Raw genomic sequence first — 26,618 nt, 5'->3', positions numbered from 1 at the left:
CGACACGGAGCGCCGCCGATCCATCACGACTGGTCCGCCGACATAATCGTCCGAGGTGGTTTCAACAGGCTTTTTCGTTGCGACATCGCCAAAGATCCATCTGCTGGCCAAGGACCGCGAGCTTTCTGAAACGCTGTGTCTCCAGCTCACCCAGCGCACTAGAGCTCCTGTAGCATAATCCTGGGCTACAATTACCCGGGCCCACGACCGGTCTGTCGATGTCACCGCAAGAAGAGGAATAAACAGACTCACCCCATCGCGACGTCCCCCAAAGGTTAGCTCTCTAGCCCTCGCTATCTCCCTACTTGCTATTCGGCCTGCTAACGGCTAGCTTGTCTAGCCCGGGCCTACGAACTGTTAGCTTGTTAGCACAGGCCTGCTAACCATCTGACTCACCTCATCCCAAACACTTCTGAACCCATTTACTTTCTATCTCTCTTTGATTTTTATTTGTTTATACCTTCCGGAAACCTGCCTCACCCACTGTGATACGGATTCGCTATCACTTTTAATTTTTATTTATTTTTATGACACACTCAAGAACCTCCAGACGCTAACCAGCTACAAGCTATTTAGTCATTGTTAGTTTAAAAAAAAAAAAAAAAAACCTGGATAACACTCGCCAGCCCAGCTTCCCTGCCCATCCACCGCTGCCCCCTGGACACTGATCTCTTGGCTACATAGCTGACGCACGCTGGACTGTCCATTAATCACGGTACCCCATTCTGCTTGTTTGTTTATCTGTCGGCCCAGTTGCCTAGTCAACGCCATTTTACCTGCTGTTTGTTGTGCTAGCTGATTAGCCTCGCCTACTGTTTTTAGCTAGCTTTCCCAATTCAACACCTGTGATTACTGTATGCCTCGCTGTATGTCTCTCCCAAATGTCAATATGCCTTGTATACTGTTGTTCAGGTTAGTTATCATTGTTTTAGTTCACAATGGAGCCCCTAGATCCACTCTGCATACCCCTGTCACCTGCTTTGTCCCACCCCCCACACATGCGGTGACCTCACCCATTACAACCAGCATGTCCAGAGATACAACCTCTCTCATCATCACCCAGTGCCTGGGCTTACCTCCGCTGTACCCGCACCCCACCATACCCCTGTCTGCGCATTATGCCCTGAATATATTCTACCATGCCCAGAAACCTGCTCCTCTTATCCTCTGCCCCCAACGCTCTAGGCGACCAGTTTTGATAGCCTTTAGCCGCACCCTCATACTACTCCTTCTCTGTTCCGCGGGTGATGTGGAGGTAAACCCAGGCCCTGCATGCCCCCAGGTACCCTCATTTGTTGACTTCTGTGATCGAAAAGTCTTGGTTTTATGCATGTCAACATCAGAAGCCTCCTCCCTAAGTTTGTTTTACTCACTGCTTTAGCACACTCTGCTAACCCTGATGTCCTTGCCGTGTCTGAATCCTGGCTCAGGAAGGCCACCAAAAATTCAGAGATTTCCATACCCAACTATAACATCTTCCGTCAAGATAGAACTGCCAAAGGGGGCGGAGTCGCAGTCTACTGCAGAGATAGCCTGCAAAGTAATGTCATACTTTCCAGGTCCATACCCAAACAGTTTGAACTACTAATTTTGAAAATTACTCTCTCCAGAAACAAGTCTATCACTGTTGCCGCCTGCTACCGACCCCCGTCAGCCCCCAGCTGCGCCCTGGACACCATTTGTGAATTGATCGCCCCATCTAGCTTCAGAGTTTGTTCTGTTAGGTGACCTAAACTGGGACATGCTTAACACCCCCGGCAGTCCTACAATCTAAGCTAGATGCCCTCAATCTCACTCAAATCATCAAGGAACCCACCAGGTACAACCCTAACTCTGTAAACAAGGGCACCCTCATAGACGTCATCCTGACCAACTGGCCCTCCAAATATACCTCCGCTGTCTTCAACCAGGATCTCAGCGATCACTGCCTCATCGCCTGTATCCGCCACGGAGCCGCAGTCAAACGACCACCCTCATCACTGTCAAACGCTCCCTAAAACACTTCTGTGAGCAGGCCTTTCTAATCGACCTGGCCCGTGTATCCTGGAAGGACATTGACCTCATCCCGTCAGTTGAGGATGCCTGGTCATTCTTTAAAAGTAACTTCCTCACCATTTTAGATAAGCATGCTCCGTTCAAAAAATGCAGAACCAAGAACAGATACAGCCCTTGGTTCACTCCAGACCTGACTGCCCTCGACCAGCACAAAAACATCCTGTGGCGGACTGCAATAGCATCGAATAGCCCCGTGATATGCAACTGTTCAGGAAGTCAGGAACCAATACACGCAGTCAGTCAGGAAAGCTAAGGCCAGCTTCTTCAGGCAGAAGTTTGCATCCTGTAGCTCCAACTCCAAAAAGTTCTGGGACACTGTGAAGTCTATGGAGAACAAGAGCACCTCCTCCCAGCTGCCCACTGCACTGAGGCTAGGAAACACGGTCTCCACCGATAAATCCATGATTATCGAAAACTTCAATAAGCACTTCTCAACGGCTGGCCATGCCTTCCGCCTGGCTACTCCAACCTCGGCCAACAGCTCCGCCCCCCGTAGTTCCTCACCCAAGCCTCTCCAGGTTCTCCTTTACCCAGATCCAGATAGCAGATGTTCTGAAAGAGCTGCAAAACCTGGACCCGTACAAATCAGCTGGGCTTGACAATCTGGACCCGCTATTTCTGAAACTATCTGCCGCCATTGTCGCAACCCCTATTACCAGCCTGTTCAACCTCTCTTTCATATCGTCTGAGATCCCCAAGGATTGGAAAGCTGCCGCAGTCATCCCCTCTTCAAAGGGGAGACACCCTGGACCCAAACTGCTATAGACCTATATCCATCCTGCCCTGCCTATCTAAGGTCTTCGAAAGCCAAGTCAACAAACAGGTCACTGACCATCTCGAATCCCACCGTACCTTCTCCGCTGTGCAATCTGGTTTCCGAGCCGGTCACGGGTGCACCTCAGCCACACTCAAGGTACTAAATGATATCATAACCGCCATCGATAAAAGACAGTACTGTGCAGCCGTCTTCATCGACCTCGCCAAGGCTTTCGACTCTGTCAATCACCAAATTCTTATCGGCAGACTCAACAGCCTAGGTTTTTCGGATGACTGCCTTGCCTGGTTCACCAATTACTTTGCAGACAGAGTTCAGTGTGTCAAATCAGAGGGCATGCTGTCCGGTCCTCTGGCAGTCTCTATGGGGGTGCCACAGGGTTCAATTCTCGGGCCGACTCTTTTCTCTGTATATATCAATGATGTTGCTCTTGCTGCGGGCGATTCCCTGATCCACCTCTACGCAGACGACACCATTCTATATACTTTCGGCCCGTCATTGGACACTGTGCTATCCAACCTCCAAACGAGCTTCAATGCCATACAGCACTCCTTCCGTGGCCTCCAACTGCTCTTAAACGCGAGTAAAACCAAATGCATGCTTTTCAACCGATCGCTGCCTGCACCCGCATGCCCGACTAGCATCACCACCCTGGATGGTTCCAACCTTGAATATGTGGACATCTATAAGTACCTAGGTGTCTGGCTAGACTGCAAACTCTCCTTCCAGACTCACATCAAACATCTCCAATCAAAAATCAAATCCAGAGTCGGCTTTCTATTCCGCAACAAAGCCTCCTTCACTCACGCTGCCAAGCTTACCCTAGTAAAACTGACTATCCTACCGATCCTCGACTTCGGCGATGTCATCTACAAAATGGCTTCCAACACTCTACTCAGCAAACTGGATGCAGTCTACCACAGTGCCATCCGTTTGTCACTAAAGCACCTTATACCACCCACCACTGCGACTTGTATGCTCTAGTCGGCTGGCCCTCACTACATATTCGTCGCCAGACCCACTGGCTCCAGGTCATCTACAAGTCCATGCTAGGTAAAGCTCCGCCTTATCTCAGTTCACTGGTCACGATGGCAACACCCATCCGTAGCACGCGCTCCAGCAGGTGTATCTCACTGATCATCCCTAAAGCCAACACCTCATTTGGCCGCCTTTCGTTCCAGTACTCTGCTGCCTGTGACTGGAACGAATTGCAAAATCGCTGAAGTTGGAGACTTTATCTCCCTCACCAACTTCAAACATCAGCTATCCGAGCAGCTAACCGATCGCTGCAGCTGTACATAGTCTATAGGTAAATAGCTCACCCTTTTTCACCTACCTCATTCCCATACTGTTTTTATACTGTTTTTATTTATTTACTTTTCTGCTCTTTGCACACCAATATCTCTACCTGTACATGCCCATCTGATCATTTATCACTCCAGTGTTAATCTGCAAAATTGTATTATTCGCCTACCTCCTCATGCCTTTTGCACACATTGTATATAGACTGCCCATTTTTTTCTACTGTGTTATTGACTTGCTAATTGTTTACTCCATGTGTAACTCTGTGTTGTCTGTTCACACTGCTATGCTTTATCTTGGCCAGGTCGCAGTTGCAAATGAGAACTTGTTCTCAACTAGCCTACCTGGTTAAATAAAGGTGAAATAAAAAAAATAAAATAAAAATATACAGTAGACATTTTCCTACCCTATATACAGTAGACATGCCTCCTCCTACCCTATATACAGTAGACATGCCTCCTCCTACCCTATATACAGTAGACATGCCTCCTCCTACCCTATATACAGTAGACATGCCTCCTCCTACCCTATATACAGTAGACATGCCTCCTACCCTATATACAGTAGACATGCCTCCTACCCTATATACAGTAGACATGCCTCCTACCCTATATACAGTAGACATGCCTCCTACCCTATATACAGTAGACATGCCTCCTCCTACCCTATATACAGTAGACATGCCTCCTCCTCCTACCCTATATACAGTAGACATGCCTCCTCCTACCCTATATACAGTAGACATGCCTCCTCCTACCCTATATACAGTAGACATGCCTCCTCCTCCTACCCTATATACAGTAGACATGCCTCCTACCCTATATACAGTAGACATGCCTCCTACCCTATATACAGTAGACATGCCTCCTCCTACCCTATATACAGTAGACATGTCTCCTACCCTATATACAGTAGACATGTCTCCTACCCTATATACAGTAGACATGCCTCCTACCCTATATACAGTAGACATGTCTCCTACCCTATATACAGTAGACATGCCTCCTACCCTATATACAGTAGACATTATCCTACCCTATATACAGTAGACATGCCTCCTCCTACCCTATATACAGTAGACATGCCTCCTACTCTATATACAGTAAACATGCCTCCTCCTACCCTATATACAGTAGACATGCCTCCTCCTACCCTATATACAGTAGACATGCCTCCTACCCTATATACAGTAGACATGCCTCCTCCTACCCTATATACAGTAGACATGCCTCCTCCTACCCTATATACAGTAGACATGCCTCCTACCCTATATACAGTAGACATGCCTCCTCCTACCCTATATACAGTAGACATGCCTCCTCCTACCCTATATACAGTAGACATGCCTCCTACCCTATATACAGTAGACATGCCTCCTACCCTATATACAGTAGACATGCCTCCTACCCTATATACAGTAGACATGCCTCCTCCTCCTACCCTAAATACAGTAGACATGCCTCCTACCCTATATACAGTAGACATGCCTCCTACCCTAAATACAGTAGACATGCCTCCTACCCTATATACAGTAGACATGCCTCCTCCTACCCTATATACAGTAGACATGCCTCCTCCTACCCTATATACAGTAGACATGCCTCCTCCTACCCTATATACAGTAGACATGCCTCCTCCTACCCTATATACAGTAGACATGCCTCCTACCCTATATACAGTAGACATGCCTCATACCCTATATACAGTAGACATGCCTCCTACCCTATATACAGTAGACATGACTCCTACCCTATATACAGTAGACATGCCTCCTACCCTAAATACAGTAGACATGCCTCCTCCTCCTACCCTATATACAGTAGACATGCCTCCTCCTCCTACCCTATATACAGTAGACATTATCCTACCCTATATACAGTAGACATGCCTCCTACCCTAAATACAGTAGACATGCCTCCTCCTCCTACCCTATATACAGTAGACATGCCTCCTCCTACCCTATATACAGTAGACATTATCCTACCCTATATACAGTAGACATGCCTCCTACCCTATATACAGTAGACATTATCCTGCCCTATATACAGTAGACATTATCCTACCCTATATACAGTAGACATGCCTCCTACCCTATATACAGTAGACATGCCTCCTCCTACCCTATATACAGTAGACATGCCTCCTCCTACCCTATATACAGTAGACATGCCTCCTCCTACCCTATATACAGTAGACATGCCTCCTACCCTATATACAGTAGACATGCCTCCTCCTACCCTATATACAGTAGACATGCCTCCTACCCTATATACAGTAGACATGCCTCCTACCCTATATACAGTAGACATGCCTCCTCCTACCCTATATACAGTAGACATGCCTCCTACCCTATATACAGTAGACATGCCTCCTCCTACCCTATATACAGTAGACATGCCTCCTCCTACCCTATATACAGTAGACATGCCTCCTACCCTATATACAGTAGACATGCCTCCTACCCTATATACAGTAGACATGCCTCCTACCCTATATACAGTAGACATGCCTCCTCCTCCTACCCTATATACAGTAGACATGCCTCCTCCTCCTACCCTATATACAGTAGACATGCCTCCTCCTACCCTATATACAGTAGACATGCCTCCTCCTACCCTATATACAGTAGACATGCCTCCTACCCTAAATACAGTAGACATGCCTCCTCCTACCCTATATACAGTAGACATGCCTCCTCCTACCCTATATACAGTAGACATGCCTCCTCCTACCCTATATACAGTAGACATGCCTCCTCCTACCCTATATACAGTAGACATGCCTCCTCCTACCCTATATACAGTAGACATGCCTCCTCCTACCCTATATACAGTAGACATGCCTCCTCCTACCCTATATACAGTAGACATGCCTCCTCCTACCCTATATACAGTAGACATGCCTCCTCCTACCCTATATACAGTAGACATGCCTCCTCCTACCCTATATACAGTAGACATGCCTCCTCCTACCCTATATACAGTAGACATGCCTCCTCCTACCCTATATACAGTAGACATGCCTCCTCCTACCCTATATACAGTAGACATGCCTCCTCCTACCCTATATACAGTAGACATGCCTCCTCCCTACCATGCCTCCTATATACAGTAGACATGCCTCCTACCCTATATACAGTAGACATGCCTCCTCCTACCCTATATACAGTAGACATGCCTCCTCCTACCCTATATACAGTAGACATGCCTCCTCCTACCCTATATACAGTAGACATGCCTCCTCCTACCCTATATACAGTAGACATGCCTCCTCCTACCCTATATACAGTAGACATGCCTCCTAACCTATATACAGTAGACTCCTACCCTATATACAGTAGACATGCCTCCTCCTACCCTATATACAGTAGACATGCCTCCTCCTACCCTATATACAGTAGACATGCCTCCTACCCTATATACAGTAGACATGCCTCCTACCCTATATACAGTAGACATGCCTCCTCCTACCCTATATACAGTAGACATGCCTCCTCCTACCCTATATACAGTAGACATGCCTCCTCCTACCCTATATACAGTAGACATGCCTCCTACCCTATATACAGTAGACATGCCTCCTACCCTATATACAGTAGACATGCCTCCTCCTACCCTATATACAGTAGACATGCCTCCTCTCACTCGCCCTACACCCAAACAAGGGCACTGCGTTCATCCACCTCTGGCCTGCTAGCCTCCCTACCACTGAGGAAGTACAGTTCCCGCTCAGCCCAGTCAAAACTGTTCGCTGCTCTGGCCCCCCAATGGTGGAACAAACTCCCTCACGACGCCAGGACAGCGGAGTCAATCACCACCTTCCGGAGACACCTGAAACCCCACCTCTTTAAGGAATACCTCCTCCTAGGATAGGATAAGTAACATGCCTCCCCCTAAAAGATTTAGATGCACTATTGCCTGTTCCACTGGATGTCATAAGGTGAATGCACTCCTATTTGTAAGTCGCTCCTGATAAGAGCGCTCCTCCTGACTTAAATGTAAATGTAAATGTAACATGCCTCCTACCCTATATACAGTAGACATGCCTCCTCCTACCCTATATACAGTAGACATGCCTCCTCCTACCCTATATACAGTAGACATGCCTCCTCCTACCCTATATACAGTAGACATGCCTCCTACCCTATATACAGTAGACATGCCTCCTACCCTATATACAGTAGACATGCCTCCTCCTACCCTATATACAGTAGACATGCCTCCTACCCTATATACAGTAGACATGCCTCCTCCTACCCTATATACAGTAGACATGCCTCCTCCTACCCTATATACAGTAGACATGCCTCCTCCTACCCTATATACAGTAGACATGCCTCCTACCCTATATATAGTAGACATGCCTCCTACCCTATATACAGTAGACATGCCTCCTCCTCCTACCCTATATACAGTAGACATGCCTCCTCCTCCTACCCTATATACAGTAGACATGCCTCCTACCCTATATACAGTAGACATGCCTCCTACCCTATATACAGTAGACATGCCTCCTACCCTATATACAGTAGACATGCCTCCTCCTACCCTATATACAGTAGACATGCCTCCTCCTACCCTATATACAGTAGACATGCCTCCTCCTACCCTATATACAGTAGACATGCCTCCTCCTACCCTATATACAGTAGACATGCCTCCTCCTACCCTATATACAGTAGACATGCCTCCTCCTACCCTATATATAGTAGACATGCCTCCTACCCTATATACAGTAGACATGCCTCCTCCTCCTACCCTATATACAGTAGACATGCCTCCTCCTCCTACCCTATATACAGTAGACATGCCTCCTTCTCCTACCCTATATACAGTAGACATGCCTCCTACCCTATATACAGTAGACATGCCTCCTACCCTATATATAGTAGACATGCCTCCTCCTACCCTATATACAGTAGACATTATCCTACCCTATATATAGTAGACATGCCTCCTACCCTATATACAGTAGACATGCCTCCTCCTACCCTATATACAGTAGACATGCCTCCTCCTACCCTATATACAGTAGACATGCCTCCTCCTACCCTATATACAGTAGACATGCCTCCTCCTACCCTATATACAGTAGACATGCCTCCTACCCTATATACAGTAGACATGCCTCCTACCCTATATACAGTAGACATGCCTCCTCCTACCCTATATACAGTAGACATGCCTCCTACCCTATATACAGTAGACATGCCTCCTCCTACCCTATATACAGTAGACATGCCTCCTCCTACCCTATATACAGTAGACATGCCTCCTCCTACCCTATATACAGTAGACATGCCTCCTCCTACCCTATATACAGTAGACATGCCTCCTACCCTATATACAGTAGACATTATCCTACCCTATATACAGTAGACATGCCTCCTACCCTATATACAGTAGACATGCCTCCTACCCTATATACAGTAGACATGCCTCCTACCCTATATACAGTAGACATGCCTCCTACCCTATATACAGTAGACATGCCTCCTCCTACCCTATATACAGTAGACATGCCTCCTCCTCCTACCCTATATACAGTAGACATGCCTCCTACCCTATATACAGTAGACATGCCTCCTCCTACCCTATATACAGTAGACATGCCTCTCCTCCTACCTATATATACAGTAGACATGCCTCCTCCTCCTACCCTATATATACAGTAGACATGCCTGCCTCCTCCTACCCTATATACAGTAGACATGCCTCCTACCCTATATACAGTAGACATGCCTCCTACCCTATATACAGTAGACATGCCTCCTACCCTATATACAGTAGACATGCCTCCTCCTACCCTATATACAGTAGACATGCCTCCTACCCTATATACAGTAGACATGCCTCCTCCTACCCTAAATACAGTAGACATGCCTCCTCCTACCCTATATACAGTAGACATGCCTCCTCCTACCCTATATACAGTAGACATGCCTCCTCCTCCTACCCTATATACAGTAGACATGCCTCCTCCTACCCTATATACAGTAGACATGCCTCCTACCCTATATACAGTAGACATGCCTCCTACCCTATATACAGTAGACATGCCTCCTACCCTATATACAGTAGACATGCCTCCTCCTACCCTATATACAGTAGACATGCCTCCTACCCTATATACAGTAGACATGCCTCCTCCTACCCTATATACAGTAGACATGCCTCCTCCTCCTACCCTATATACAGTAGACATGCCTCCTACCCTATATACAGTAAATCAAATCAAATCAAATTTATTTATATAGCCCTTCGTACATCAGCTGATATCTCAAAGTGCTGTACAGAAACCCAGCCTAAAACCCCAAACAGCAAACAATGCAGGTGTAAAAGCACGGTGGCTAGGAAAAACTCCCTAGAAAGGCCAAAACCTAGGAAGAAACCTAGAGAGGAACCGGGCTATGTGGGGTGGACAGTCCTCTTCTGGCTGTGCCGGGTAGAGATTATAACAGAACATGACCAAGATGTTCAAATGTTCATAAATGACCAGCATGGTCGAATAATAATAAGGCAGAACAGTTGAAACTGGAGCAGCAGCAGTCAGGTGGAATGGGGACAGCAAGGAGCCATCATGTCAGGTAGTCCTGGGGCACTGTCCTAGGGCTCAGGTCCTCCGAGAGAGAGAGAAAGAAAGAGAGAATTAGAGAGAGCATATGTGGGGTGGCCAGTCCTCTTTGGCTGTGCCGGGTGGAGATTATAACAGAACGTGGCCAAGATGTTCAAATGTTCATAAATGACTAGCATGGTTGAATAATAGTAAGGCAGAACAGTTGAAACTGGAGCAGGAGCATGGCCAGGTGGACTGGGGACAGCAAGGAGTCCTCATGTCAGGTAGTCCTGGGACATGGTCCTAGGGCCCAGGCCAGTTGAAACTGGAGCAGCAGCATGGCCAGGTGGACTGGGGACAGCAAGGAGTCATCATGTCAGGTAGTCCTGGGGCATGGTCCTAGGGCTCAGGTCCTCCGAGAGAGAGAAAGAAAGAGAGAAGGAGAGAATTAGAGAACGCACACTTAGATTCACACAGGACACCGAATAGGACAGGAGAAGTACTCCAGATATAACAAACTGACCCTAGCCCCCCGACACAAACTACTGCAGCATAAATACTGGAGGCTGAGACAGGAGGGGTCAGGAGACACTGTGGCCCCATCCGAGGACACCCCCGGACAGGGCCAAACAGGAAGGATATAACCCCACCCACTTTGCCAAAGCACAGCCCCCACACCACTAGACATGCCTCCTACCCTATATACAGTAGACATGCCTCCTACCCTATATACAGTAGACATGCCTCCTCCTCCTACCCTATATACAGTAGACATGCCTCCTACCCTATATACAGTAGACATGCCTCCTCCTACCCTATATACAGTAGACATGCCTCCTCCTACCCTATATACAGTAGACATGCCTCCTCCTACCCTATATACAGTAGACATGCCTCCTCCTACCCTATATACAGTAGACATGCCTCCTCCTACCCTATATACAGTAGACATGCCTCCTCCTACCCTATATACAGTAGACATGCCTCCTACCCTATATACAGTAGACATGCCTCCTACCCTATATACAGTAGACATGCCTCCTACCCTATATACAGTAGACATGCCTCCTCCTACCCTATATACAGTAGACATGCCTCCTCCTACCCTATATACAGTAGACATGCCTCCTCCTACCCTATATACAGTAGACATGCCTCCTCCTACCCTATATACAGTAGACATGCCTCCTCCTACCCTATATACAGTAGACATGCCTCCTCCTACCCTATATACAGTAGACATGCCTCCTCCTACCCTATATACAGTAGACATGCCTCCTCCTCCTACCCTATATACAGTAGACATGCCTCCTCCTACCCTATATACAGTAGACATGCCTCCTCCTACCCTATATATAGTAGACATGCCTCCTACCCTATATACAGTAGACATGCCTCCTCCTCCTACCCTATATACAGTAGACATGCCTCCTCCTACCCTATATACAGTAGACATGCCTCCTCCTACCCTATATACAGTAAACATGCCTCCTCCTACCCTATATACAGTAGACATGCCTCCTCCTACCCTATATACAGTAGACATGCCTCCTACCCTATATACAGTAGACATGCCTCCTACCCTATATACAGTAGACATGCCTCCTCCTACCCTATATACAGTAAACATGCCTCCTCCTACCCTATATACAGTAGACATGCCTCCTCCTACCCTATATACAGTAGACATGCCTCCTCCCCTATATACAGTAGACATGCCTCCTACCCTATATACAGTAGACATGCCTCCTCCTACCCTATATACAGTAGACATGCCTCCTACCCTATATACAGTAGACATGCCTCCTCCTCCTACCCTATATACAGTAGACATGCCTCCTCCTACCCTATATACAGTAGACATGCCTCCTACCCTAAATACAGTAGACATGCCTCATCCTACCCTATATACAGTAGACATGCCTCCTCCTGCCCTATATACAGTAGACATGCCTCCTACCCTATATACAGTAGACATGCCTCCTCCTACCCTATATACAGTAGACATGCCTCCTCCTCCTACCCTATATACAGTAGACATGCCTCCTCCTCCTACCCTAAATACAGTAGACATGCCTCCTACCCTAAATACAGTAGACATGCCTCCTACCCTATATACAGTAGACATGCCTCCTCCTCCTACCCTATATACAGTAGACATGCCTCCTACCCTATATACAGTAGACATGCCTCCTACCCTATATACAGTAGACATGCCTCCTCCTCCTACCCTATATACAGTAGACATGCCTCCTCCTACCCTATATACAGTAGACATGCCTCCTCCTACCCTATATACAGTAGACATGCCTCCTACCCTATATACAGTAGACATGCCTCCTACCCTATATACAGTAGACATGCCTCCTACCCTATATACAGTAGACATGCCTCCTCCTACCCTATATACAGTAGACATGCCTCCTACCCTATATACAGTAGACATGCCTCCTCCTACCCTATATACAGTAGACATGCCTCCTCCTACCCTATATACAGTAGACATGCCTCCTACCCTATATACAGTAGACATGCCTCCTCCTACCCTATATACAGTAGACATGCCTCCTACCCTATATACAGTAGACATGCCTCCTACCCTATATACAGTAGACATGCCTCCTACCCTATATACAGTAGACATGCCTCCTCCTACCCTATATACAGTAGACATGCCTCCTCCTACCCTATATACAGTAGACATGCCTCCTCCTACCCTATATACAGTAGACATGCCTCCTCCTACCCTATATACAGTAGACATGCCTCCTCCTACCCTATATACAGTAGACATGCCTCCTACCCTATATACAGTAGACATGCCTCCTCCTACCCTATATACAGTAGACATGCCTCCTTCTACCCTATATACAGTAGACATGCCTCCTCCTACCCTATATACAGTAGACATGCCTCCTACCCTATATACAGTAGACATGCCTCCTCCTACCCTATATACAGTAGACATGCCTCCTACCCTATATACAGTAGACATGCCTCCTCCTACCCTATATACAGTAGACATGCCTCCTCCTACCCTATATACAGTAGACATTATCCTACCCTATATACAGTAGACATGCCTCCGCCTCCTACCCTATATACAGTAGACATGCCTCCTCCTCCTACCCTATATACAGTAGACATGTCTCCTACCCTATATACAGTAGACATGCCTCCTCCTACCCTATATACAGTAGACATGCCTCCTCCTACCCTATATACAGTAGACATGCCTCCTCCTACCCTATATACAGTAGACATGCCTCCTCCTACCCTATATACAGTAGACATGCCTCCTCCTACCCTATATACAGTAGACATGCCTCCTACCCTATATACAGTAGACATGCCTCCTACCCTATATACAGTAGACATGCCTCCTCCTCCTACCCTATATACAGTAGACATGCCTCCTACCCTATATACAGTAGACATGCCTCCTCCCCTATATACAGTAGACATGCCTCCTCCTCCTACCCTATATACAGTAGACATGCCTCCTACCCTATATACAGTAGACATGCCTCCTCCTCCTACCCTATATACAGTAGACATGCCTCCTCCTCCTGCCCTATATACAGTAGACATGCCTCCTCCTCCTACCCTATATACAGTAGACATGCCTCCTACCCTATATACAGTAGACATTATCCTACCCTATATACAGTAGACATTATCCTACCCTATATACAGTAGACATGCCTCCTACCCTATATACAGTAGACATTATCCTACCCTATATACAGTAGACATTATCCTACCCTATATACAGTAGACATGCCTCCTCCTCCTACCCTATATACAGTAGACATGCCTCCTACCCTATATACAGTAGACATTATCCTACCCTATATACAGTAGACATTATCCTACCCTATATACAGTAGACATTATCCTACCCTATATACAGTAGACATTATCCTACCCTATATACAGTAGACATGCCTCCTACCCTATATACAGTAGACATTATCCTACCCTATATACAGTAGACATGCCTCCTCCTCCTACCCTATATACAGTAGACATGCCTCCTACCCTAAATACAGTAGACATGCCTCCAAGCTCCTACTCATACAGACAGCCTAATTAAAGGCTACACACCCCTTGCATAGTTCTCATTTTGCGGCCTTAAATTAAAGTATAAAAAGTGCATTTATTTGGGTTTTCCCCCATTGATCAATATAAAATCTGTCTAGACTTTCACGAGGCGCTTTGCATCTCACTCAGACTGAAGTTCTCCTCCCTCTTTCCCTCCCAGGATGGCGTCTCCCGTGGGGACCAGCATGCTCTGCTCTCTGTCTCGCTACAGCCGTTACATCTCCGTCCTGGACGCCGACCGGAAGACCCTCCGTTGCCCCGGCTACCGCGGAACCCTCCTGGCCAACGTGGCGGACCACCGAACCCGTCTGCGTCGAGGTTCAACCTACTTCCTTCATCTCCAGAACGTGCTCAGTGGACTGGCTTCCCGGGCCTTCCTCCTTAGCTTTACGCATCACCTCCACCTTCCCATCAGCCACCTGGAGGAGAGACAGGAAGTGGAGGAGAGGACGAGAGGCTTCCTGAGGGATCAGCTCAGGCTTGGGGAAGACGACTGTTCCATCCTGATGTACCTGAGTCAGCTGATCACACAGCACTACCTGGACAGTACCTCCGGAGGAGCTGTTACTACACAACCCCACCTGGAGAAGGAGAACACGCCTGGAACCACACAGCAGGACCTGGAAGCTAACAACATACTAGACCCTACCACTGGGGGCACTATAAACTCAGAGCAGTACCTAGACCCTACCACAGGGGGTGCTGTAGACCAACAAGACCCTGAGTCTAATACTGGAGGCAGAGTGAATACAGGGCAGTACCTAGACCCTACCACTGGGGGCGCTATAACCCCAGAGACGGGCCTAGACCCTACCACTGGGGGCGCTATAACCCCAGAGACGGGCCTAGACCCTACCACTGGGGGCGCTATAACCCCAGAGACGGGCCTAGACCCTACCACTGGGGGCGCTATAACCCCAGAGACGGGCCTAGACCCTACCACTGGGGGCGCTATAACCCCAGAGACGGGCCTAGACCCTACCACTGGGGGCGCTATAACCCCAGAGACGGGCGTAGAGCCTACCACTGGGGGCGCTATAACCCCAGAGACGGGCGTAGAGCCTACCACTGGGGGCACTATAACCCCAGAGACGGGCCTAGACTCTACCACTGGGTGCGCTATAACCCCAGAGACTGGCATAGACTCTACCACTGGGGGCGCTATAACCCCAGAGACGGGCCTAGACCCTACCACTGGGGGCGGTATAACCCCAGAGACGGGCCTAGACCCTACCACTGGGGGCGCTATAACCCCAGAGACGGGCCTAGACCCTACCACTGGGGGCGCTATAACGCCAGCGCAGTACATAGACCCTTCCACTGGGGGCGCTATAACCCCAGCACAGTACCTCGACACTACCACTGGGGGCGCTATAACCCCAGAGCAGTACCTCGACCCTACCACTGGGGGCGCTATAACCCCAGAGCAGTACCTCGACCCTACCGTCCATCAGTCTGCTACTAGGAGCAGAGCTCCACCCAGCTTCACCTTTAACTACACCACCAGTCTCCTATACAAGATCTGATCTGAAACACTGACTGGGGCCGAATCTCCTGAGAGCCTTCAAGTCCTCTCTACTCACCTCCTCAAAACAACACCGGAGGAGACAGATCTGCGGTAGATTCACTCTGGGTTGGAGATGGGAGGGCCCGTCTCTGTCTCCTCGGTAACCAGGAGAGACGGAGGGCCTGTCTCTGTCTCCTAGGTAATCAGGAGAGACTGAGGGCCTGTCTCTGTCTCCTAGGTAACCAGGAGAGACTGAGGGCCTGTCTCTGTCTCCTAGGTAACCAGGAGAGACGGAGGGCCTGTCTCTGTCTCCTAGGTAATCAGGAGAGACTGAGGGCCTGTCTCTGTCTCCTAGGTAACCAGGAGAGACGGAGGGCCTGTCTCCTAGGTAACCAGGAGAGACTGAGGGCCTGTCTCTGTCTCCTAGGTAACCAGGAGAGACTGAGGGCCTGTCTCTGTCTCCTAGGTAACCAGGAGAGACGGAGGGCCTGTCTCTGTCTCCTAGGTAACCAGGAGAGACGGAGGGCCTGTCTCTGTCTCCTAGGTAACCAGGAGAGACGGAGGGCCTGTCTCTGTCTCCTAGGTAACCAGGAGAGACGGAGGGCCTGTCTCTGTCTCCTAGGTAACCAGGAGAGACGGAGGGCCTGTCTCTGTCTCCTAGGTAACCAGGAGAGACGGAGGGCCTGTCTCTGTCTCCTAGGTAACCAGGAGAGACGGAGGGCCTGTCTCTGTCTTCTAGGTAACCAGGAGAGACGGAGGGCCTGTCTCTGTCTCCTAGGTAACCAGGAGAGACGGAGGGCCTGTCTCTGTCTCCTAGGTAACCAGGAGAGACGGAGGGCCTGGGCCTGTCTCTGTCTCCTAGGTAACCAGGAGAGACGGAGAGCCTGTCTCTGTCTCCTAGGTAACCAGGAGAGACGGAGGGCCTGTCTCTGTCTTCTAGGTAACCAGGAGAGACGGAGGGCCTGTCTCTGTCTCCTAGGTAACCAGGAGAGACGGAGGGCCTGTCTCTGTCTCCTAGGTAACCAGGAGAGACGGAGGGCCTGTCTCCGTCTCCTAGGTAACCAGGAGAGACGGAGGGGGTTGAATGTAATGTAGCAGTGTTCACGTCAGTGACGTCACCGTCATGCTGTCCATCAAGTCCTCCTTCCGATGAATGGCCTGGCCTTGGGGGGCGGGGGAACCTGGTTGATAAGTCACTATGAACCCTCCTTCCGATGAATGGCCTGACCCTGGGGGGCGGGGGAACCTGGTTGATTGGTTGATAAGTCACTATGAACCGTCCTTCTGATGAATGCCCTAACCTTGGGGGGCGGGGGAACCTGGTTGATAAGTCACTATGAACCCTCCTTCCGATGAATGGCCTGACCCTGGGGGGCGGGGGAACCTGGTTGATTGGTTGATAAGTCACTATGAACCGTCCTTCTGATGAATGCCCTAACCTTGGGGGGCGGGGGAACCTGGTTGATAAGTCACTATGAACCCTCCTTCCGATGAATGGCCTGACCTTTGGGGGGCGGGGGAACCTGGTTGATAAGTCACTATGAACCGTCCTTCCGATGAATGGCCTGACCCTGGGGGGCGGGGGAACCTGGTTGATAAGTCACTATGAACCGTCCTTCTGATGAATGCCCTGGCCTTGGGGGGCGGGGGAACCTGGTTGATAAGTCACTATGAACCCTCCTTCCGATGAATGGCCTGACCTTTGGGGGCGGGGGAACCTGGTTGATAAGTCACTATGAACCGTCCTTCCGATGAATGGCCTGGCCTTGGGGGGCGGGGGAACCTGGTTGATTGGTTGACAAGTCACTATGAACCCTCCTTCTGATCTGAGCGAGAAGTGTGTGTGTTGTGTGAAACGTTAATATGTTCTGTGTGTGTGTGAAACGTTAATATGTTCTGTGTGTGTGTGAAACGTTAATATGAGGCATGTGTGTGTGTGTGTGTGTGTGTGTGAAACGTTAATATGTTCTGTGTGTGTGTGAAACGTTAATATGTTCCATGTTCTGTGTGTGTGTGAAACGTTAATATGTTCTGTGTGTGTGTGTTAATATGAGGCATGTTTGTGTGTGTGTGTGTTGTGAAACGTTAAGGCATGTTCTGTGTGTGTGTGTGTTAATGTGTTCTGTGTGTGTGAAACGTTAATATGAGGCATGTTCTGTGTGTGTGTGTGTGAAACGTTAATATGTTCTGTGTGTGTTGAAACGTGAGGCAACGTCTGTCTGCCGTGACGTTGCATGTTGTCCACGGAACCACAGTACTACTACAGTTGCTTAGGAACGCGTTGACGTTGTAAAATGACCAGATTGGTGCCCATTCAACACATCTAATCTAACAAAAGAGGATCAAAGACCAGATTGGTGCCCATTCAACACATCTAATCTAACAAAAGAGGATCAAAGACCAGATTGGTGCCCATTCAACACATCTCATCTAACAAAAGAGGATCAAAGACCAGATTGGTGCCCATTCAACACATCTAATCTAACAAAAGAGGATCAAAGACCAGATTGGTGCCCATTCAACACATCTCATCTAACAAAAGAGGATCAAAGACCAGATTGGTGCCCATTCAACACATCTAATCTAACAAAAGAGGATCAAAGACCAGATTGGTGCCCATTCAACACATCTAATCTAACAAAAGAGGATCAAAGACCAGATTGGTGCCCATTCAACACATCTCATCTAACAAAAGAGGATCAAAGACCAGATTGGTGCCCATTCAACACATCTAATCTAACAAAAGAGGATCAAAGACCAGATTGGTGCCCATTCAACACATCTCATCTAACAAAAGAGGATCAAAGACCAGATTGGTGCCCATTCAACACATCTAATCTAACAAAAGAGGATCAAAGACCAGATTGGTGCCCATTCAACACATCTCATCTAACAAAAGAGGATCAAAGACCAGATTGGTGCCCATTCAACACATCTCATCTAACAAAAGAGGATCAAAGACCAGATTGGTGCCCATTCAACACATCTAATCTAACAAAAGAGGATCAAAGACCAGATTGGTGCCCATTCAACACATCTAATCTAACAAAAGAGGATCAAAGACCAGATTGGTGCCCATTCAACACATCTAATCTAACAAAAGAGGATCAAAGACCAGATTGGTGCCCATTCAACACATCTAATCTAACAAAAGAGGATCATTTGTCATATCTGTCACGATGTAGTTACTTAAGTCCCGATATATTGGACTGTTTTCCCTGCGTAACATGTAGAAGTTGTCCCCTTTTTCAGGTTTAGAAGAAGAGGTGACCGCTAAATGCTAACTCCCATCCGTATAAGCTGGTAGCATAGCTAGCATACAGAAATCGTTGATGGTAAATGTCGTTTTTAAAAAAAAAAAACGAATGCACTTGATTGGTGACGATGACATGAGTTGATGTTAACGTCCACACAAGCATTATACCTCAACATCGTGTGAAATAGACAATAGCTTAAATGTAGGCTAATTTAGCTTTGGGGTAGGAGGGGGGGGGCAATGAGGAAGCTTAGGGATCTTAACCCCCCGACGCATTTCCATGGCAACGGCGTTCCCATTGTTTTGATTTAGCTTTGGGGTGGGGGGAGGGAGGGACAATGAGGAAGTTTAGGGATCTTAACCCCCGACGCGTTTCCATGGCAACGGTGTTCCCATTGTTTTGATTTAGCTTTGGGGTGGGGGGGGGGAGGGACAATGAGGAAGCTTAGGGATCTTAACCCCCGACGCGTTTCCATGGCAACGGCGTTCCCATTGTTTTTGTTCAGTTGGATTTAGCTCGTGACTGCATCTGTAACCAACGACGTGTATATAAACTCTGGACTGTTGATTGCTTTGTTTTGGCCATTTAGAGGCTTTAAGCCACTGGTCGGCCATTTTGACAGTCCTCCATAGGATTGAATGGAATTCTACAGCATTTCAATTAAAGGTTTCGAGGACCAAATTACATGTATTTCAGTACTTGTTGTTGTTGTAGTTTGGGACAGTAACATTAGTATTTTTAAGGGGGAGGGGGGGTGGGGACGTTTATTTATTTTTAGTGTAGCTCACATGTGTAAAATGATACATTTTAAGGTGTTTAATGGAATAAACGTGTCAGAAATGAATGTTGTGACATTAGTAAATGGATTTCTATATCTTCCAACATATTATTTACAATTGAGAGCCAAGATGGCTGCCGGTGGCTTCAATACAGCACCCCTGTCAGCCATCCAGGGTTTATACACATCATTAAGGAGAGCCAGAGCCAAGATGGCTGCCGGTGGCTTCAATACAGCACCCCCTGTCAGCCATCCAGGGTTTATACACATCATTAAGGAGAGCCAAGATGGCTGCAGCACCCCCTGTCAGCCATCCAGGCTTCATTATAAGATGGCAGCACCAGCCATCCAGGGTTTATACACATCATTAAGGAGAGCCAAGATGGCTGCCGGTGGCTTCAATACAGCACCCCCCTGTCAGCCATCCAGGGTTTATACACATCATTAAGGAGAGCCAAGATGGCTGCCGGTGGCTTCAATACAGCACCCCCCTGTCAGCCATCCAGGGTTTATACACATCATTAAGGAGAGCCAAGATGGCTGCCGGTGGCTTCAATACAGCGCCCCTTTGTCAGCCATCCAGGGTTTATACACATCATTAAGGAGAGCCAAGATGGCTGCCGGTGGCTTCAATACAGCGCCCCTTTGTCAGCCATCCAGGGTTTATACACATCATTAAGGAGAGCCAAGATGGCTGCCGGTGGCTTCAATACAGCACCCCCTGTCAGCCATCCAGGGTTTATACACATCATTAAGGAGAGCCAAGATGGCTGCCGGTGGCTTCAATACAGCACCCCCTGTCAGCCATCCAGGGTTTATACACATCATTAAGGAGAGCCAAGATGGCTGCCGTGGCTTCAATACAGCGCCCCTTTGTCAGCCATCCAGGGTTTATACACATCATTAAGGAGAGCCAAGATGGCTGCCGGTGGCTTCAATACAGCACCCCTTTGTCAGCCATCCAGGGTTCATACACATCATTGATTTATAGAGCCCCATAGTGGTGTCATAATTCCCATAAAACCTAGCGGTCAAATAGGGAAATGGTTCCAATCATTTTTCCACCATGTTAATCTCTCTCGGACACGGTGACTTTTATCAATATATTCGGCTCCGTTTACTCTGATTTGAAAATGCTAATTAGCATCAAAGTAGACATGCACAACTACAAATCCCAGCATGCTCCTGCACGTCATCTCCAGCTGACACCTTTGCTAACAGGTATTGTGTCAATTAAAAACTTACACAAGACAGTTCGCAGAATTGTCCATTTAAATTAAATGTAGCCAATTTATTAATAACTACATTTAGTTAACATTAGATAGTTAATACAGAGATTCTTACCTTTGTCTCGATTCGTCAGTCTCTTGTCCAGATCATCATGGTATTTGTAGTTCTTTATGATAGCCACATTAGCAGCTAATTAGCATTTCTTTGTTTTTGTGTGTGGGTGGGGGGGGGGTTAATAAAGGCAACCTATATTTTATTTAAAGAATCACCTTGTCCAAGAGAGATTTACACAGCCCTTATTTTAAGATCCTGAACTGTATTCTGGGAAAAATGTGAACCATTTCCCTGTTATTGGGTCCTATGACTGTACTGTGGTACTCTGTACAGAGACTGTCAGATGCACCATAAATACCTGAAGGTAAAGCAGTACTGGAAGCCATATTTAAAATGGCATACGTGGAGCATGCTGGGAAAAAAAATCTAATTTAAAACAGGACTTAAATGTGTTTTCTGATGGTCACCGTTCATATAATACATTAAATACATACAGTTGAAGTCAGAAGTTTACATACACTTAGGTTGGAGTCATTAAAACTTGTTTTTCAACCACTCCACACATTTCTTGTTGACAAACTATAGTTTTGGCAAGTCGGTCAGGACATTACATTTACATTTAAGTCATTTAGCAGACGCTCTTATCCAGAGCGACTTACAAATTGGTGCATACACCTATGACATCCAGTGGAACAGCCACTTGCATCTAAATCTTTTTTTTTTTTTTGGGGTGAGAAGGATTACTTACCCTATCCTAGGTATTCCATCTACTTCGTGCATGACACAAGTCATTTTTCCAACAATTGTTTACAGACAGATTACTGTCACGAGGAATGAGCAAAAATTCACCCAATTTATTGTGGGAAGATTGTGGAAGGCTACCCAAAACGTTTGACCCAAGTTAAACTTCTGACCCACTGGGAATGTGATGAAAGAAATAAAAGCTTAAATAAATCTTTCTCTCTACTATTATTCTGACATTTCACATTCTTAAAATAAAGTGGTGATCCTAACTGACCTAAAACAGGGATTTTTTACTTGGATTAAATTGGAGAAATTGTGAAAAACTGAGTTTAAATTTATTTGGCTAAGGTGTATGTAAACTTCCTACTTCAACTGTACATCAGACGATATTGGCGAGCTATTTTCACAGGTACATTATTTTCCCCATTTCAACCTGATGCTTAAATATTGTGATATTTCAACCTGGAAGTAACTTGTAAAAGGAGAAGTGCAATGTAACAACACAACAACAACCAGGAAATATGTAACAACAAACAGGAAATGGTTATTCCATCTATAACCTGTTACCAGACCATTCCATCTACAACCTGTTACCAGACCATTCCATCTATAACCTGTTACCAGACCATTCCATCTATAACCTGTTACCAGACCATTCCATCTATAACCTGTTACCAGACCATTCCATCTATAACCTGTTACCAGACCATTCCATCTATAACCTGTTACCAGACCATTCCATCTATAACCTGTTACCAGACCATTCCATCTATAACCTGTTACCAGACCATTCCATCTATAACCTGTTACCAGACCATTCCATCTATAACCTGTTACCAGACCATTCCATCTATAACCTGTTACCAGACCATTCCATCTATAACCTGTTACCAGACCATTCCATCTATAACCTGTTACCATTCCATCTATAACCTGTTACCAGACCATTCCATCTACAACCTGTTACCAGACCATTCCATCTATAACCTGTTACCATTCCATCTATAACCTGTTACCAGACCATTCCATCTATAACCTGTTACCAGACCATTCCATCTATAACCTGTTACCAGACCATTCCATCTATAACCTGTTACCAGACCATTCCATCTATAACCTGTTACCATTCCATCTATAACCTGTTACCAGACCATTCCATCTACAACCTGTTACCAGACCATTCCATCTATAACCTGTTACCAGACCATTCCATCTATAACCTGTTACCAGACCATTCCATCTATAACCTGTTACCAGACCATTCCATCTATAACCTGTTACCAGACCATTCCATCTATAACCTGTTACCAGACCATTCCATCTATAACCTGTTACCAGACCATTCCATCTATAACCTGTTACCAGACCATTCCATCTATAACCTGTTACCAGACCATTCCATCTATAACCTGTTACCAGACCATTCCATCTATAACCTGTTACCAGACCATTCCATCTATAACCTGTTACCAGACCATTCCATCTATAACCTGTTACCAGACCATTCCATCTATAACCTGTTACCAGACCATTCCATCTATAACCTGTTACCAGACCATTCCATCTATAACCTGTTACCATTCCATCTATAACCTGTTACCAGACCATTCCATCTATAACCTGTTACCAGACCATTCCATCTATAACCTGTTACCAGACCATTCCATCTATAACCTGTTACCAGACCATTCCATCTATAACCTGTTACCAGACCATTCCATCTATAACCTGTTACCAGACCATTCCATCTATAACCTGTTACCAGACCATTCCATCTATAACCTGTTACCAGACCATTCCATCTATAACCTGTTACCAGACCATTCCATCTATAACCTGTTACCAGACCATTCCATCTATAACCTGTTACCATTCCATCTATAACCTGTTACCAGACCATTCCATCTATAACCTACAGTTACCAGACCATTCCATCTATAACCTGTTACCAGACCATTCCATCTATAACCTGTTACCAGACCATTCCATCTATAACCTGTTACCAGACCATTCCATCTATAACCTGTTACCAGACCATTCCATCTATAACCTGTTACCAGACCATTCCATCTATAACCTGTTACCAGACCATTCCATCTATAACCTGTTACCAGACCATTCCATCTATAACCTGTTACCAGACCATTCCATCTATAACCTGTTACCATTCCATCTATAACCTGTTACCAGACCATTCCATCTATAACCTGTTACCAGACCATTCCATCTACAACCTGTTACCAGACCATTCCATCTACATCCATTGATCCCCACATGCTATCTACAGTTCATCTCTAATCACATCCATTGATCCACACATGCTATATACAGTTCATCTCTAATCACATCCATTGATCCCCACATGCTATCTACAGTTCATCTCTCATCACATCCATTGATCCCCACATGCTATCTACAGTTCATCTCTAATCACATCCATTGATCCCCACATGCTATTTACAGTTCATCTCTAATCACATCCATTGATCCCCACATGCTATCTACAGTTCATCTCTAATCACATCCATTGATCCCCACATGCTATCTACAGTTCATCTTCTGAAGAAAAAGAGACGGTAGAGACCGAGGTCCACATCTTTGAGTTTTATTCGTCTTGGGTTCCATTACATTAAACCGTTAAGACAGGGGACAAACCAGTCAGTCAAACCGTTAAGGCAGGGGACAAACCAGTCAGTCAAACCGTTAAGACAGGGGACAAACCAGTCAGTCAAACCGTTAAGGCAGGGGACAAACCAGTCAGTCAAACCGTTAAGGCAGGGGACAAGCCAGTCAGTCAAACTGTTAAGACAGGGGACAAACCAGTCAGTCAAACCGTTAAGGCAGGGGACAAACCAGTCAGTCAAACTGTTAAGGCAGGGGACAAGCCAGTCAGTCAAACTGTTAAGACAGAGAAGGAAACACAGTCAGTCAAACTGTTAAGGCAGGGGACAAGCCAGTCAGTCAAACTGTTAAGACAGAGAAGGAAACACAGTCAGTCAAACTGTTAAGGCAGGGGACAAACCAGTCAGTCAAACCGTTAAGGCAGGGGACAAACCAGTCAGTCAAACCGGTAAATGATTTAGATGCACTATTGTAAAGTGACTGTTCCACTGGATATCATAAGGTGTATGCACCAATTTGTAAGTCGCTCTGGATAAGAGCGTCTGCTAAATGACTTAAATGTAAGGCATAGGACAAACCAGTCAGTCAAACCGGTAAGACAGAGGACAGCAGAGAAGGAACCAGTCAGTCAAACCGGTAAGACAGAGGACAGCAGAGAAGGAAACAGTCAGTCAAACCGGTAAGACAGAGGACAGCAGAGAAGGAAACAGTCAGTCAAATCGTTAAGACAGAGGACAGCAGAGAAGGAACCAGTCAGTCAAACCGGTAAGACAGAGGACAGCAGAGAAGGAAACAGTCAGTCAAACCGGTAAGACAGAGGACAGCAGAGAAGGAAACAGTCAGTCAAACCGGTAAGACAGAGGACAGCAGAGAAGGAAACAGTCAGTCAAACCGTTAAGACAGAGGACAGCAGAGAAGGAACCAGTCAGTCAAACCGGTAAGACAGAGGACAAACCAGTCAGTCAAACCGGTAAGACAGAGGACAGCAGAGAAGGAAACAGTCAGTCAAACCGGTAAGACAGAGGACAGCAGAGAAGGAAACAGTCAGTCAAACCGGTAAGACAGAGGACAAACCAGTCAGTCAAACCGGTAAGACAGAGGACAGCAGAGAAGGAACCAGTCAGTCAAACCGGTAAGACAGAGGACAAACCAGTCAGTCAAACCGGTAAGACAGAGGACAAACCAGTCAGTCAAACCGGTAAGACAGAGGACAAACCAGTCAGTCAAACCGGTAAGACAGAGGACAAACCAGTCAGTCAAACCGGTAAGACAGAGGACAGCAGAGAAGGAACCAGTCAGTCAAACCGGTAAGACAGAGGACAAACCAGTCAGTCAAACCGGTAAGACAGAGGACAAACCAGTCAGTCAAACCGGTAAGACAGAGGACAAACCAGTCAGTCAAACCGGTAAGACAGAGGACAAACCAGTCAGTCAAACCGGTAAGACAGAGGACAAACCAGTCAGTCAAACCGGTAAGACAGAGGACAAACCAGTCAGTCAAACCGGTAAGACAGAGGACAGCAGAGGTATGATGATGTGACAGGTGACATGAAAACATTTCATCTTGAAAACGGGTCTTTAAAGTTCCTCCAGACCAGGCATGGGGAACCCCAAACGGCGAAGACTCCACCTCCC

At 46.8% G+C, this 26,618-nt stretch overlaps 1 protein-coding gene across 1 annotated transcript in view; it reads left to right on the top strand.

Annotated features, from left to right (window-relative positions):
- Window positions 1-18,340, top strand: part of smcr8a (Smith-Magenis syndrome chromosome region, candidate 8a) — a 46,057-nt gene extending 27,717 nt beyond the window's left edge. The window contains exons 7-9 of the mRNA XM_052507773.1: window positions 14,952-16,614; window positions 16,654-17,115; window positions 17,161-18,340. Of these exons, the coding sequence (XP_052363733.1) occupies window positions 14,952-16,317 (1,366 nt within the window). The 3' untranslated portion in view covers window positions 16,318-16,614; window positions 16,654-17,115; window positions 17,161-18,340. The remainder of the gene's footprint in view (window positions 1-14,951; window positions 16,615-16,653; window positions 17,116-17,160) is intronic.
- Window positions 18,341-26,618: the final 8,278 nt, after the last annotated feature.

Source organism: Oncorhynchus keta, unplaced genomic scaffold (assembly GCF_023373465.1).
Source record: "Oncorhynchus keta strain PuntledgeMale-10-30-2019 unplaced genomic scaffold, Oket_V2 Un_contig_3082_pilon_pilon, whole genome shotgun sequence".
Classification (NCBI taxonomy): domain Eukaryota; kingdom Metazoa; phylum Chordata; class Actinopteri; order Salmoniformes; family Salmonidae; genus Oncorhynchus; species Oncorhynchus keta.
This window is presented reverse-complemented; position numbering and strand designations above follow the sequence as displayed.